The 13,164-nt window shown below is 46.8% G+C and overlaps 1 protein-coding gene across 1 annotated transcript in view; it reads right to left on the reverse strand.

Annotated features, from left to right (window-relative positions):
* Positions 1-521: 521 nt before the first annotated feature.
* Positions 522-13,164, reverse strand: part of LOC129382371 (uncharacterized) — a 19,112-nt gene continuing 6,469 nt past the window's right edge. Inside the window, exons 2-5 of the mRNA XM_055066256.2 lie at positions 12,348-12,439; positions 7,810-7,878; positions 4,193-4,282; positions 522-1,220 (exon numbers count right to left, since the gene is read on the reverse strand). Coding sequence (XP_054922231.1) covers positions 1,122-1,220; positions 4,193-4,282; positions 7,810-7,878; positions 12,348-12,439 — 350 coding nt within the window. The 3' untranslated portion in view covers positions 522-1,121. The remainder of the gene's footprint in view (positions 1,221-4,192; positions 4,283-7,809; positions 7,879-12,347; positions 12,440-13,164) is intronic.

The raw sequence follows: 13,164 nt of genomic DNA on the forward strand, positions 1-13,164 counted from the left end.
GTCTTAACTATATACTCTTGCTTTGCTCTCTGCTTCATTAAAGTGTTGGCGCGATGACGTCGCCGAGTGCTCGTTGGACCACTGCCCAGAGCGCTCGATACTGCTCGTCACAGACTAATTAAGCTATCTTCGTGTTATGACGGTCATGTCAAGCATGACTGTCACTTGATTGCATTAGCGGGGTTCTCCCAGTAATCGCATGTCGGAATGCCCGTAGTTTAAAGGTGCGTCGGACCTAGACCGGTCCCGTCAGCTGACGTGGCCATTTACCTGCCCGAAAACACACCTGAACGCCCGGTCATTTATCGGTTCAGGCCTCTGGTAGTTCGTTCAGGCTGCGGACCTTCAAAGCAGGTGATGAGCTCTCTTCCCCCGTAGACGGGGGAAGAGAGCTCATCACCTGTGCCAGCCCTTTAGCTAAGTATATTCTCTGACTCACGTGACCGGAACGACGTGCTGGAGAATCTTCGTGCGATGCCTCGTTCTCAGGTTTGAGCCAATCATACACAGTCCCACATTATACAGTTTATTTAACTATTCATCAAAAAATACAAGCTTCTATATGGAGCATTGGGCAACGGACAATCATAACATGAAAACAGAGCGCAAACTGTGACAAAAATAGAACACCGAAAATATCTGTGGAGCAGCATTACAGAATTGAAAAAAAGAATTGTAACATTACGCTATAACCAATTTCCAACAGCCACTTAAGGGTAGAATGAGAAGGAATGTGTGATATATACACAAAAGCAAGCAAGCTTATGCGAGCATTCCTCTATGAGTTTGCTTGCAAGGTTTTAGCGCACTCTTGAAAATCACTGGCAATACCATGCTATGGCCACATCCTCACGATATAATGGTGCTTAGTAAAGTGCAGTAGAGAAGATCGTTTGTAGTGCTTCCTTGAACCAAATTATAGATAAATATCTATGCGCTTGCGGGTAGCCCTCTGCTCTGGCTTGTTACACGGCAACGCTTAAGTGGTGACTAATCATCATTACGCACCACTTTCTTTTTAACAGTAAGCTCTATATTGAGCACACTTAGACGTGGTGAGTTCAGTAACGTATGGCCCCCGCCGAATTCTACTGAGGACTTATAAGTGGCTGCCATTTATGTTACGATGCCGTAGACGCAGCTTTATCACGCAAGCGATGAGTTAGTTCGTCGCCCGTCTGCACCAGGATTATTGTGAATGTTATCAGCGCACCCACAATCTGAAAAAAGAAAAATTGAAAAAGAGTTAATTGTGCATTTCGGTCCACGTTGTCGTCATCATCGTTGTCACCACCACCGCCACAACATCATCATCACACTGCTGGATAAAGCGACCTCCTAGTAATGGTCCCAGATCGCTGTTCAGTATTTCCACAATCCTTACTAAAAGCTCCAACGCTCCACGCATTACATTTGCATCATCATTCTCATCATCATCATCATCATCGGTATCCCACTTCTGGAGAAAGGCCTGTTCATATTAATGGTCCCCTGTCACTGTACACTATGCGCATAATTCTTGCTTACAACTGGAATGTCTCACGGAAAACGTTTGCATCATCGGCGCCATCCCATGCTGCACGAAGTCCTGTCCGTAGTAATGGTACGGCCGCTCGACAAAAGCTGATCACTGTGCAGTATTTGCATCGTTCCGACTAACTGGAAAGCTTCACGGGGGACTTTTGCATCATCTCACTCTACGCTTTGTGTTGCCACACGAACACTGGTCCGTCTAATCTGTGCCTACATTGCAAAGAATGTAAGTGCAAACAGCTGCTAAAAGAAACCAAGGTGCTGTCAAGACACGAAGATAGAATAGCGAGGGAGATTGCTGAAGCATTATTTATTCGTAAGTCCGGTGACATCTGCGTGTCTGGCCATCGGTGAGTCTGCACGAACTAGAAATTCATTATTTAACCAATAATCCTTAACCTGCTACACGTGTTTACGCCAGGGTATATATTTTGCATGTAAATAAACCAATGTTGCAAGTCTGCACCTGTCCGTGTGTTTTCTATCTCGTCCCTGTTCATTTGCGCGATTCTTCCTTGAGCACGATCACTGATGCGTGCTCCCAACAGGTTGTGCCACTTACAAGGGGAAAGGAGCTTTGAGACTCAAATTCAATGTTTACTTTCTGCAAGTCACCCACGCTGCATCTGGTGGCCGTCACTGACAAGCTTTTATTGGAGCTACGCACGCGCGTGATGCCTCAGTACAGAGAAATTCAAGCAATCCGAGGATCACCACCGTCATCCTGTATGTACGCAAGGTCAGCCATTGCCTGAAGACAAAGACAGTAGTTGGAGGCATTCACGCTGCAAGCGTTCACATTGTTTTAGAGCGCAGCTCTTAATAGCCCGTTCCTGCGGCGAGCGTCGGCGGCGTTGGCGAAACCAAGCGAACGAGCGCCGCGAAGAATGAAAGTGAACGGAGAGCGCTGCGGTGAATGAAATACCATAGCGAAGAGAGGAGGAGGAAAGCGCAAGATGAGGGTGCAACGGAACCACGAGGCGGAAAGCGGAGGGGAGACAGCTTGTGCATGCGCTGAGTTGCCGGCGGCCACAGGATCTGCAGCCGCGTGGGCGACTTCATCTGCGCTTCCGAGGGGGGCGGGGAAGCAGGGTGCCGTCAGGTGGGGAGGGCTACGTCCGTCCACAGCATCTGCTGCTGAGGTCTGTCCGCGCAATCAGCGTGTGTGACAGGGATCACTGCTCCTGCAAGGGGCGATGGTGAGCGGCTAGAGTAAGGCTCGATGTGACGCTCCCTTGGATACTGTCGCCGCTGATACTGGTGGCACGACTTCCCCACGACGAAGGGCCGCTTTCGTCATTGGTAGAACGAAAGCGTGAGAACAAAAGCATAGTTCCGGGCATGACGGGCTGTGCGGTCATGATGGCTACGATATGGCGCCAGAGTAGCGCATGTCATCTGTATGGAAACAAAGCACTGCATGAGCAGAGGTCTGTCTGTGGCGGCTGCTGTGAATCGCACCCAGGCGCTGCCTCTCGCGATCTCCCGATATGCGAGGCAGACGCGCCACCCTTTGCTCGGTTTGGAACCTGCCGCACGAGACAGTGTCCGCGAAAGGAATATAAATACAGAGCTGTGCTCAAATTACGCATAAATGAATATCGTAATCGTCAGCGAAATTTTTCTCTGCCGTGAACAAGCTGGGTGCGTTATGCGGAAAGTTCAGCTGGATAGAGCCAAGATGCGAAGTGCATGGCAAGAAGCACATGCAGTAGTCGGCTGTGTGCTTGCGGTGAACTAAATCCCACTGTCCTGGGACCAGAATTACGAGGACGGACGGCACACGGTACCTCGACGAACGTCTTGACTTAGACGGTGTCTAGACACAGGACGTGGGAGCAGCCTAACCATTCATGCAGCCTCGTGTTGCTGTACTCCGGTTTTAGACGACTGCCAAATCCTTAGGCAACACAAGGATAAAAGAACGCGTGATATCGTCGTAGCCAATGCGATTCGTACCGGCGTCAGCGTGCGATCACGTAGTCTAATTGATAAGCAGTAAATTATCTAGACATATTGGACTGCAGACCAGACGACCTTGCTGTGTGACCTGGTTGTTAGGTTGGCATTTCGGTATCGCGCTGTACTGAATGTAAATGTTTGCGCATCTTCACCCAGTATATGCGTTCTTTAAAATAAAGCTTCTTAATCTGCGCCCTGCTAGGTTTATTTTTTCCAATCACTTCGTGCTCTTTCTATGCAATATTGGAATGTACAAGAAAGCTCAATTACCGACCCTTCTGGAATTTTCTTCGACTTCGAGTGTTAGCGCGTTTAGTGTGCGTGTTTGGACCTGTAGCCTCATGTGTGATGGAGATACGCCCCGCGCTCCGAGAAAGGACCTTTTACTTTTTAATCAGCCCAAAGTATCGCAATACATGAGGAAAACGTAGCACTCTGTCCTTTCCCCGGTCAGTTTTTCTCAAATTTTGCACTTCTTTCCGTCACGTCATAATATTTCTTTAGTGAAAGCACTTAATATACGCGAACAGCAAGCATTCACGGGAGCCTGGCAGTCAGGACTACAATAAGCAGAAGCTGGATAGTCTGAACAAGAGTGTCGTTGCTTAAGCTGGGAAGTAGTTGAGAGGGAAACGTTCTGTCAGTTGGCTTGCATGGTTGGTGTGATGTGTCAAAAGTTCACCTCGGTTTCACGTACCGAGACAATGAACGGCTTGTCCAGGCGAACGAACCCTGCTCCACTAATGCGCATCCCTTCAGGGTCGATGGTATAATGCAAGAATTCGACCTGCGCGAAAAAAAGAGGGCAATTAAGATTGCGATGGCACTCGTCCCAGGATCGCTAAAACAACCGACATGGCAATGAAGAGAAACGCGCAACACTACCTGTATTCTGACATGAGACACTTCACCGACAGACAACTAGTAGGCTTCGTTGGATTCTAACAGCTTGTGGCTTCGCGAGCTTAACGTTCACAAAGATAAAACGTCCTGCAGTTACTGTAGCCGTAAGCTTAGTCTTTGGTTGTGCACGTGTCTGGCGGTGACTACAGGATGTCGTTGAGGTCCAGGCTGTGTTGATGAAACACACGCTCGACTAGGCAAACACACTAGAGAAGAAAAAGTAGGCGACCACAGCAAAGTCGCAGCCGGGAGTGCGAACAAACTCAGGAATGAGTCTTGCTGGGCCAAAACCACCGGGTTGGTCGGGAGCACTGGGCAACTGAGGTATGTAGGACGGGTTGAGAGCTCCAAGCCCAAGCCGGACCCCAGAGATGGGTTGGGAGCGCCAGTGATGCGTTCCCGAGGCGCTCAAGAGCGACAACACCAAGCCGCTAGACCACTGGAAAACTTAGATCTTACTGTATAGGACACGCCTAGACTGTACATCAAGCCCAGGCAGCGAAATAACTTTTTTTCCTGCTTCGTCACGGTGTGACCACGTGTTCACGTGCATCTTCAGCGCTGTATGATGTACGACTGCTGCACAACACTCGCCGAGGCTTTGTCGCGTAATTTATGGCTCAGATTATATGAATCACAGGGAAGGGGAAATGGCGTCACCGGAACTGCGATAATGATGTGAACCTAACACAATGAAAGTCTGAGTTTTCCGGATTCGCAGAGCTTCAGCGACGTTGAGGAAGCTCTCCCTGAGTAGGGCGTCAGTTGCATCACCTTACCACACTACACATAAGCTAGCTTGTACCATCAAGCCCCTTGAGCGAGTGCGGATCCTATAACAAAGGCCTTTAGGATTCCTGATCAAATTATATGTACTTGCACCGTCGCTCTGCAGATCGGGAGCGGTATTCAAAATGCCTTCCGCACGTGAGTGCTCTTTGCCATTGGTCGGCCGCATTCGATAATGATATGTATGGCATCAGGATTGGCAGGAATTTATTTTTACAAGCAATTCTAGCCTAAGAACGTTTTGTGAATATGAGCCCAGATCATTGTTTACACTCGTAACGGCTTATTTTAAACTTATATTTTTATTCTTCTTGCAAAAATAAAGGTTTTCTTCTAAGGCAAGGAATAAAGACAAATGTTAACGTTTGTAAATTTCATCACTGGAGCTCGAGCGCAGTAGTGCATGTCAGCGTGACGTCACGAACTTGAAAGTATTTTCTCGTGTTTTAGCGTGCTCTGGAACAAAAGTTTGCTAAACATCCTTATGTTCTGCTTTGTTTAGATTGTCATGCAGTCGTTCTTCGCCATTTAACATTGAACTAGAGAGGGCAGATTCAGTGAGAATCAACGACGTCAATGTGGGCTATGGTGCTAAAATTTAAGTGCGGTGTCGCCACACGTCTCACATTCTTGCACTTTTTCCGGCTTGTCTCGTCACCTCTTGAGATAAGAGCGAGCGCTTTGTCATTGCGGTAAAGTGGTTTACTACTACAGCTTAACTTAATATTTCTCATCCCTGTCTGTTTTACGTGGCGCTGCATGGGACGCTGTTGTCCTCTCCGCACGTCAGCTATCTGATTTTCTGAGGAGATTTCCAGTGTGCTGGAGAGATGTTCGTCGGCGCAATGTTTCCGCGTTTTTGGTGCGCGCGCTTATACATCTACACCGTTGTCTTTTCACTTTATTTCTCCTTAGCGTTCCAAGAAGACCAGAACTGTTGGATACAAATGTAGCATTCAATTTCTACACAGTAAGTCTCCATTCTTCTCAGTGTCAGTGCGCGAAAAAACTAGCAAGGCGTAGATAAACTAACAAGTAGAGATGCAAAGTACAAATACAATAAAAAATGATAGGCGACCCTAATCATTGACTTGGGCGTCTCTTAGTGTCCCTCGCCCCTCGGCGTTGGTGCTTTTTAGGTCGACTTTAGGCGAACGCAACCCACGAACCGAATTCGGAGACAACTGTTTTCAATTATGCAACCGGTTAAATATCACGCTACCTCCTTGTGTGTGACGTCATTAGTGATGTCATTACTACCACTTCCCTCTTCCGCGTCTCCATGAATTTCGCCAAAGTCGTGCTCACGTGGCGGGTCTCCAAGGTCTACGAATATGTGCTTTGGTCTGCGTTAATCATTGATTTCTAATTAATCCTACTAATGCCAGACACTTCAGCAACTCAACTTGGAACAAACTTACGTTCTGATATCATATCTATAACGAAACCCATGAATTTTGTACTGTGGTATTTCCTTCCACTTTCTTTCTGATTTCTTTTGAATTTCCTCCCGTGTGTCTCAGGAGGTGAGCCGGAAGTGTTACTCGATGCTCCGTGTCACTAAAAAAGAAAACTAGGACAAAATCTAATGAACTGATACGAACATGCGACAACTCTACCAGCGCTGCAAATACTCAGCACAGACACAGACCACGCATGCATGAAACGCGCGCACACGATGCTATAACAGCAGTGGCTGAGCCCCGTCGGCGCTGGCAGGCATCGTCGTAGCCCTACTTGTCACAAGGCTCTTACGTATGGACCAAAAGTGCTAAGGTTTACAAGTGGGCATTATGACGCTTCAGTCGTTCATAAGCCGTGTATTCATGAGTATTGTGTGAGTTCTCTCGCGACTTGGGACGATGCTTCCCTGTGAAAGTGAAGCCGTTGTTGCTTAAGGCGAGGGATTCGCATGGCTGTCAACGTTTAGCGTTATTCAGTGTCACATTATGAACCGACTTGTTTTATTACGTGACGTTCAGTAGATCAAAATATCATGAGATTTTGAGCATCTGTGTTACAAAATTTTGCGCATATTTTGGTTGTAACATGTCCAATGAGTAAGTTAGTTTTGATGCGAGCTGGTTTATTGTTTTTATATTGTAAACGCAGTGCGAGTAAATTAAATTTCGATATATATATATATATATATATATATATATATATATATATTCACAACATATTTGCATTGAGTCACATGAAAATCCACAGTGATGCCGGGAGACACGAACACGCTGTCGTAGACACACCCACGTAACGTCGACGACACAAGTTTACTGGGTGAGGGGCGTCTGTGTGCAGTGCGGATTTCTTATTCGCTTCCTGTAGTAAGTGCGTCACCAAAAATAGCGTAAACAACCAAAGTAGCCATGCACTGTGTCACTGGCTGGCAGACTGGGCTAAAGTTCGGCCGCCGTTTGCGAAGCCCGCAAACCGTAGTTTCCTTGACACCGACTGTACCGCCCGTCATTCCAATACGTGTAGGGCAGGAAGAAATTAGCGCGATACTTTTCTCCAGTAGTCTATGCCACAGGCTATGTGCCAAAATCCACGCATTCTGCTTTTGGCGTTTTGATATACCATGACAGTGCCAATGCACCTCCCATACAAACCTCAGCTCACCTGTCTGAAATAGGAGTCTGTAGTGTTCACCGTAGACGACATCCGGGCAGCTTCTTTGAGCTTATGTGCCTGGAACAAACCCACACATCAAATTATGGGCTCTCTTGCGATGCTAGCTGCGGCGTCGCGTAAGAGCGTCCTTCACTGCCTTAGCATTTTTCGGTAGGCAAGAAAAGCCGCGCTTCAAAAACTAAAAAAAAAGAATTACCATGATTACCTCGAGGACACTCTCATGCGACAACATTGTGTGAGACCAAAATTCCATGATTATACATCGACGTCCGCATGAGCACTTCTTTTTCATACATGTCTGTGAGTTGTTATGACCTTCTAACCTACTGCTCCTGTTTAGAAGTCTACAACGCCACCTAAGACCAGGCGAAACACAATATGTCATAACAATTGCTTGCCATAATGAATGCTGTTGTTCTTAACCCTGATACACATACACTACAGCATTTGGAAAACAGCATAGTGCGAAGCTGTTGAACGCACACGCACTTACGCCAACCACAGCTATATCACTTTGTCCCGACCAACTCCCACAGAGTGCAATGTGGTTCGTGGAGACTGCTGTGTATTCAAGCGCCCACGCCGCGAACACGTGCAGTGCTGCCGACCCGCCTGTCACGTGCCTCTCTACGTCACCACACCCTTTCCTGTTCTTACTTCCCCACTGAGTCAACCTCACCCCACCAGTTACTTCATTGAGGACACACATTCCTACGCCGTAGCAGTCCTTTAATACTCTAATACCTTTAGCGCGAGATTCTTCAGCCACAGTAAAAGGCAGTGAGTGCATGAAGTCGCATCGATTACACCACGAAAACACCAACCAACTGCCGCACCACGTGCCCCCTTACGGCTGCGACGCTTCCTTGCCATCGCGGTTTGCAACGCACGAAACTTTACTATAGCGAAATCTACCATAGCGTAATGGACTCGGGTCGCAGCTTTAACTGCATGTGGCATTACTACATGCTATCAAAACTGTTAAGGGGTCTGACTGATGCTGTATAAATAGGAGTGTCCAGTGTACATGACCTTTCCAACTAAACCCTGGTCGACTCGCGCTTAAAGGGACCCTGAAACGATTTTGACGATTTTCTGCAAACGTACTGAGTCGTTAGAGTAGGTCCTTCTGATCATTAATTGACGCATCTAAGTGCTCCGCGTAAAGTGTGTAATTTATGATAAGGTTTTAAAAATGTACATCGCTGCCGATCGCAGCAAACTGCTCGGCGGAATTTTCAGCCGCCCCTACCCATATGACGTAAGTCACCCAGTTGAGGTCATGTGCGCGAGCTATCCGATTGGCTGCCCAGGGCGCGGCATCGATAATTTTTTCACCTTTATGCTGAACAAATGATCGTAATAATTGGAATGTTAGATAAATTGTTTTTATAAAAAGAAAGTAACAGAAAGAGAATGCACAAGAATAATTTCTCACCACACTTAAGCACTTCCGGCACACAGCAAGCGTGATTGCTTGTCTTACAACGTGTTCCATTTTGACGAGAGCTCCGCGGTCAGAATCGGTCTCAGTCTTTTCGCGAGCACTATGATTCGACTTTGTTGCGTTGTGGACTGCAAACGTAGCGACTGGCAATATGTCAAGCTGCGACATCATGCCCCTCTGCAAGGCTGAATACGAGTGGACTGCCGCTAATCGATCGGCGCCAGGATTTGTGCGTTTGCGGCCGTCACTTTACACCGGAAGATTACTAACGCGATAGCGTTTCACGAGTCCGGTATAAGGGTAAACTCAAGTGCAAGGGGGCAGAGCTTGGCTGTGTCCCCTTGCGTGTCGTCTCACGGCATGAGCAGAAGCGCAAATGTGAATGGTCTGCACGGTGCAGTCACCTGGTGGCACAGAGCTCAACCACACAGAGTAGCAGTAACAAAATGTATTCTTTGCTGCTGGTGTAAATTTTTCGCTGGAGTGTAATCGTTAACACGTTGTTTTTGTAAACGTTTAAAATGTTTTACACTTGGTTAGAGAAATATTAGCTCTTTGTTTGGCTGGTTAAGCTCTGCGCCAACGGGTGGCTGGCCCGTGGAGACCGATCAAGCAGCTCACGTACGTCTACGCTAAAGTTCCTTCATCAGCTTGAGTTTATGCCTCCACCGTTCCGTCGAAACACCCGGCTAGCCTGTGGTTACCGGAATACTAGACACGTTCGGCGCTGCGACAGAATGCTCGCAACGCACGCTGCTTCTATAGGGCTCGATCGGGGTCGACTGCCAAGCATCTGGCGGAGAGGTTGGAGAGGCTTCGTGCGCTGGCTCCTAGAGAACCGGAAGTCGACGACAAGACGTGCCATCATGACGCAGAGCCAGTGAAGGCGGAGCTTAGGCCCGATCACCCGGCGAACGAGTTGAGAAGAAAATGCATGACTATGGAGGAGGGTAACTTGTAATCGTCCGTAGCTCTCTTAATATGAGACGTTTCCCACAAATTATGGTGCGAATGATTAAACTGTACCCTACGTGCCTACAAAATTTGTTCGAACCGTTTCAGGGGCCCTTTAAATTTAGCATTTTTCTTTAGGTTTACATAAATGCCACGTTCACTGGCGCTACGTTGCTTTTGATCCTACATAAATGAAAATACAACCGAAGTGCACATTGTCTTCGGCAATGCAACACTCGAAATTTATATTTTGCTTTTAGATGCTGGATTGCGCAACATTTTTACAAGAGACACAGACATCGGAGCGCTACTTGCAACTATCGATTTATTCCTTTGCCAGCGTAATAAATGCACGAAGATGCTTAAAGACGGAAAAACACCAGATAATACAAAAGATACAAGGAAGGCCACACTCCTATACCTAGTCGGCCTTGTCACCTGATCATTTTGGCTGCACTCGAAATCGCAATACAAAGGAACCGTTCCTTTTTATTGCGATTTTGAGCGCAGCCAAAATTATCATGTGACATGGCCGGCTAGGTATTGGAGTATGGTACTTTTTGTATTTGCTTTCTCGTATTTCTTTTTTTCACTTTGAGCATCTTCTAGTACTTATTCTGCTGGGAAGTGAATAAATCGACAGTTGCAAGTAGCCCTCCGTTGCGTGGGTTTCTGTTCTGTGTGTCCCGTCAAAATGTTGCGCAATCCGCCATCTAGTATGCTATACAAACACGCCCAGTCTTTAACTTTTGCAAATTCTGCTGTAATAAAGCGGTTGCACCATTTGTGACCAGTCTGGTGGAACGCGCCTTTTACCATTGCGGTGACAGGAAACCGCCGTTCCAACGCATGAAATGCGTCATTTTCTGAGCTCAATTTGAGAGCTAATTGGCCAGCGCTTTAGATAAAAAAGTCGTGTACTCGGTGCGTTGTGCACTCGTATCAGGACCGGCCCACCCACGATTTTGAGCACATCGTTTACGGCACCGACCCCTCACACGGCCCGGAGTTACGAATTCCGGTGAACGTCACACGGAAATTACGCCAAGAATAGGCTTTAAGAGGTTGGTCATTAGGAGAAGAGCAAGCCGCGGAGAGCTCCTTTACCGAATGCACTTCAATATTAAATGCAAAATTGTGTCGTTTAGGATTCTCGAAATGTAATGATGCAATTGACTGCTGTACTCACTTCATCACACATGGTCTGACTGATGTACGTCAGTTCCAAGAAGCTCAGAAAGATGTAGGTGGCGTAGCAGAAGCTCAGACACACGTCAAGACGGAATACGCCGGCCTTCAACACAGCGTACAAAGTGATGCATTCCACCCACAACAATATTCCAGACGACATGCTGATCGAAGTGTTCCAGATGTCATTGATTGTACTTTTTAGCTCCCGAACTTTGCACACGTTCTGCCGCACCGACTCAACCTTCAGAGATCCCCATTGTCCACATCGCAGCGTTGTCACTGGTGTTCCCCTTGTGACGGCCTTAGAGCATTTTTCGAACTCTTGCGTCTGTGCACACATGTACCAGACGAATACTTCGCCAACCGACCTCAATACGAGGTACATCAACGAGTCGTAAAAGAAGTAAGCCGCTATGGAAAGGAACCTGACAGCCTGTTTGGCCGCAGCCCAAGCTTCGAGGGAGCTATTTTTAGTGGAGGATATGACCAGAATGCACGCCATTGAAGTGGCTGCAGTGAATATGCACAACCTCATGACGCCTAACAGCCACCCACGTTTCCATGCTTCGCTTACAGTGGGATGCTTGAAACCCGAGCGTGTTTCGTATTCGGCGCACATGCGAAAGAACTTGAGCAGCTGGCCGGAACGAAACATCATGCAGCCGAAGTTGACGAGCACCTTCGTCATCAAAGCAACATTCAGGAATGTGGAAACAGCGTCGGCGAACTCATGAGTGAGGTTCACTCGCTCTAACCTTTTAATAACCAATCCACCTTCGAAGTAAAGGCATACGGAAAGCCAAGCAAGGGCGTAGGCGCTGTAAGCTGTTTTCAACGTTGCCTTGGCTCTGCCCACATGTCGTTCGTTGAAATCGAAAATGAAGAAGCATCCGAAGAACCGGCATAGCAAACGGCAAAATGTGAAATTTTTTACCATAAAGCAACTGCTCCTCCTCCTTCGTGGCAGATTCACCATTTTGTGATACTTCGCAGGTGGAATGCAGTTATTGGAGCTGTCGTATTGCCCTGAAATGAGAGAGAAGCCATGAAATTCATGACGTGCAATAACCACTAAAGGGCGCTGCCCGTCAGGAAACGAAAACAAAAAGAAATAGATTGATAACGTTTCGGCATCTCTTTTTTTTTTTTTTATCTGTCTTATGCACAGCCAGCTTTGCACATCACCAACTTCCCCATTCATGCTTCAGCACTCAAAATATTGATTTTTGAAAACTTGTGACATATGCTTCAGGTGCAAGCAGAGTCAAGTCAAGTCAAGTCAAGTTTATTTACAACATGCACAAAGTACAGTGTTGAAGGCCACCCCGGCAAGAAAGCTGTAAATATACAGCTTGACGAGGCCAAGGGGCCACCACCAGGCAACATCGGTATCGCACACATCCGTAATACAAACAGTAAGCTTTCGTAAATAGTTTCAGTAATTGAACACGTGGTATATATCCACTTCCCTGGGCATGAATACATCTACATACATGTATACCTATTACGAGCGCATTGAAATTCGGGTAAATAACATTAGCATATATAACATATATACTGTTACACTTTTAAAAATGAACATTATTAAAAGCAATAATTGGAAGGAAGTTAAGCAACAGTAAAGAATGTGCACGTGCAACTTACAAGAAATCAAATGAATATACATGTGATGAGTACATTCTGAACATGTATGGACACAAACCAATTTACAAATTTCAAACAGTCAGGTGAAATTTGTCAGACAAAGATAT

Source organism: Dermacentor andersoni, chromosome 6 (genome assembly GCF_023375885.2).
Source record: "Dermacentor andersoni chromosome 6, qqDerAnde1_hic_scaffold, whole genome shotgun sequence".
NCBI lineage: Eukaryota > Metazoa > Arthropoda > Arachnida > Ixodida > Ixodidae > Dermacentor > Dermacentor andersoni.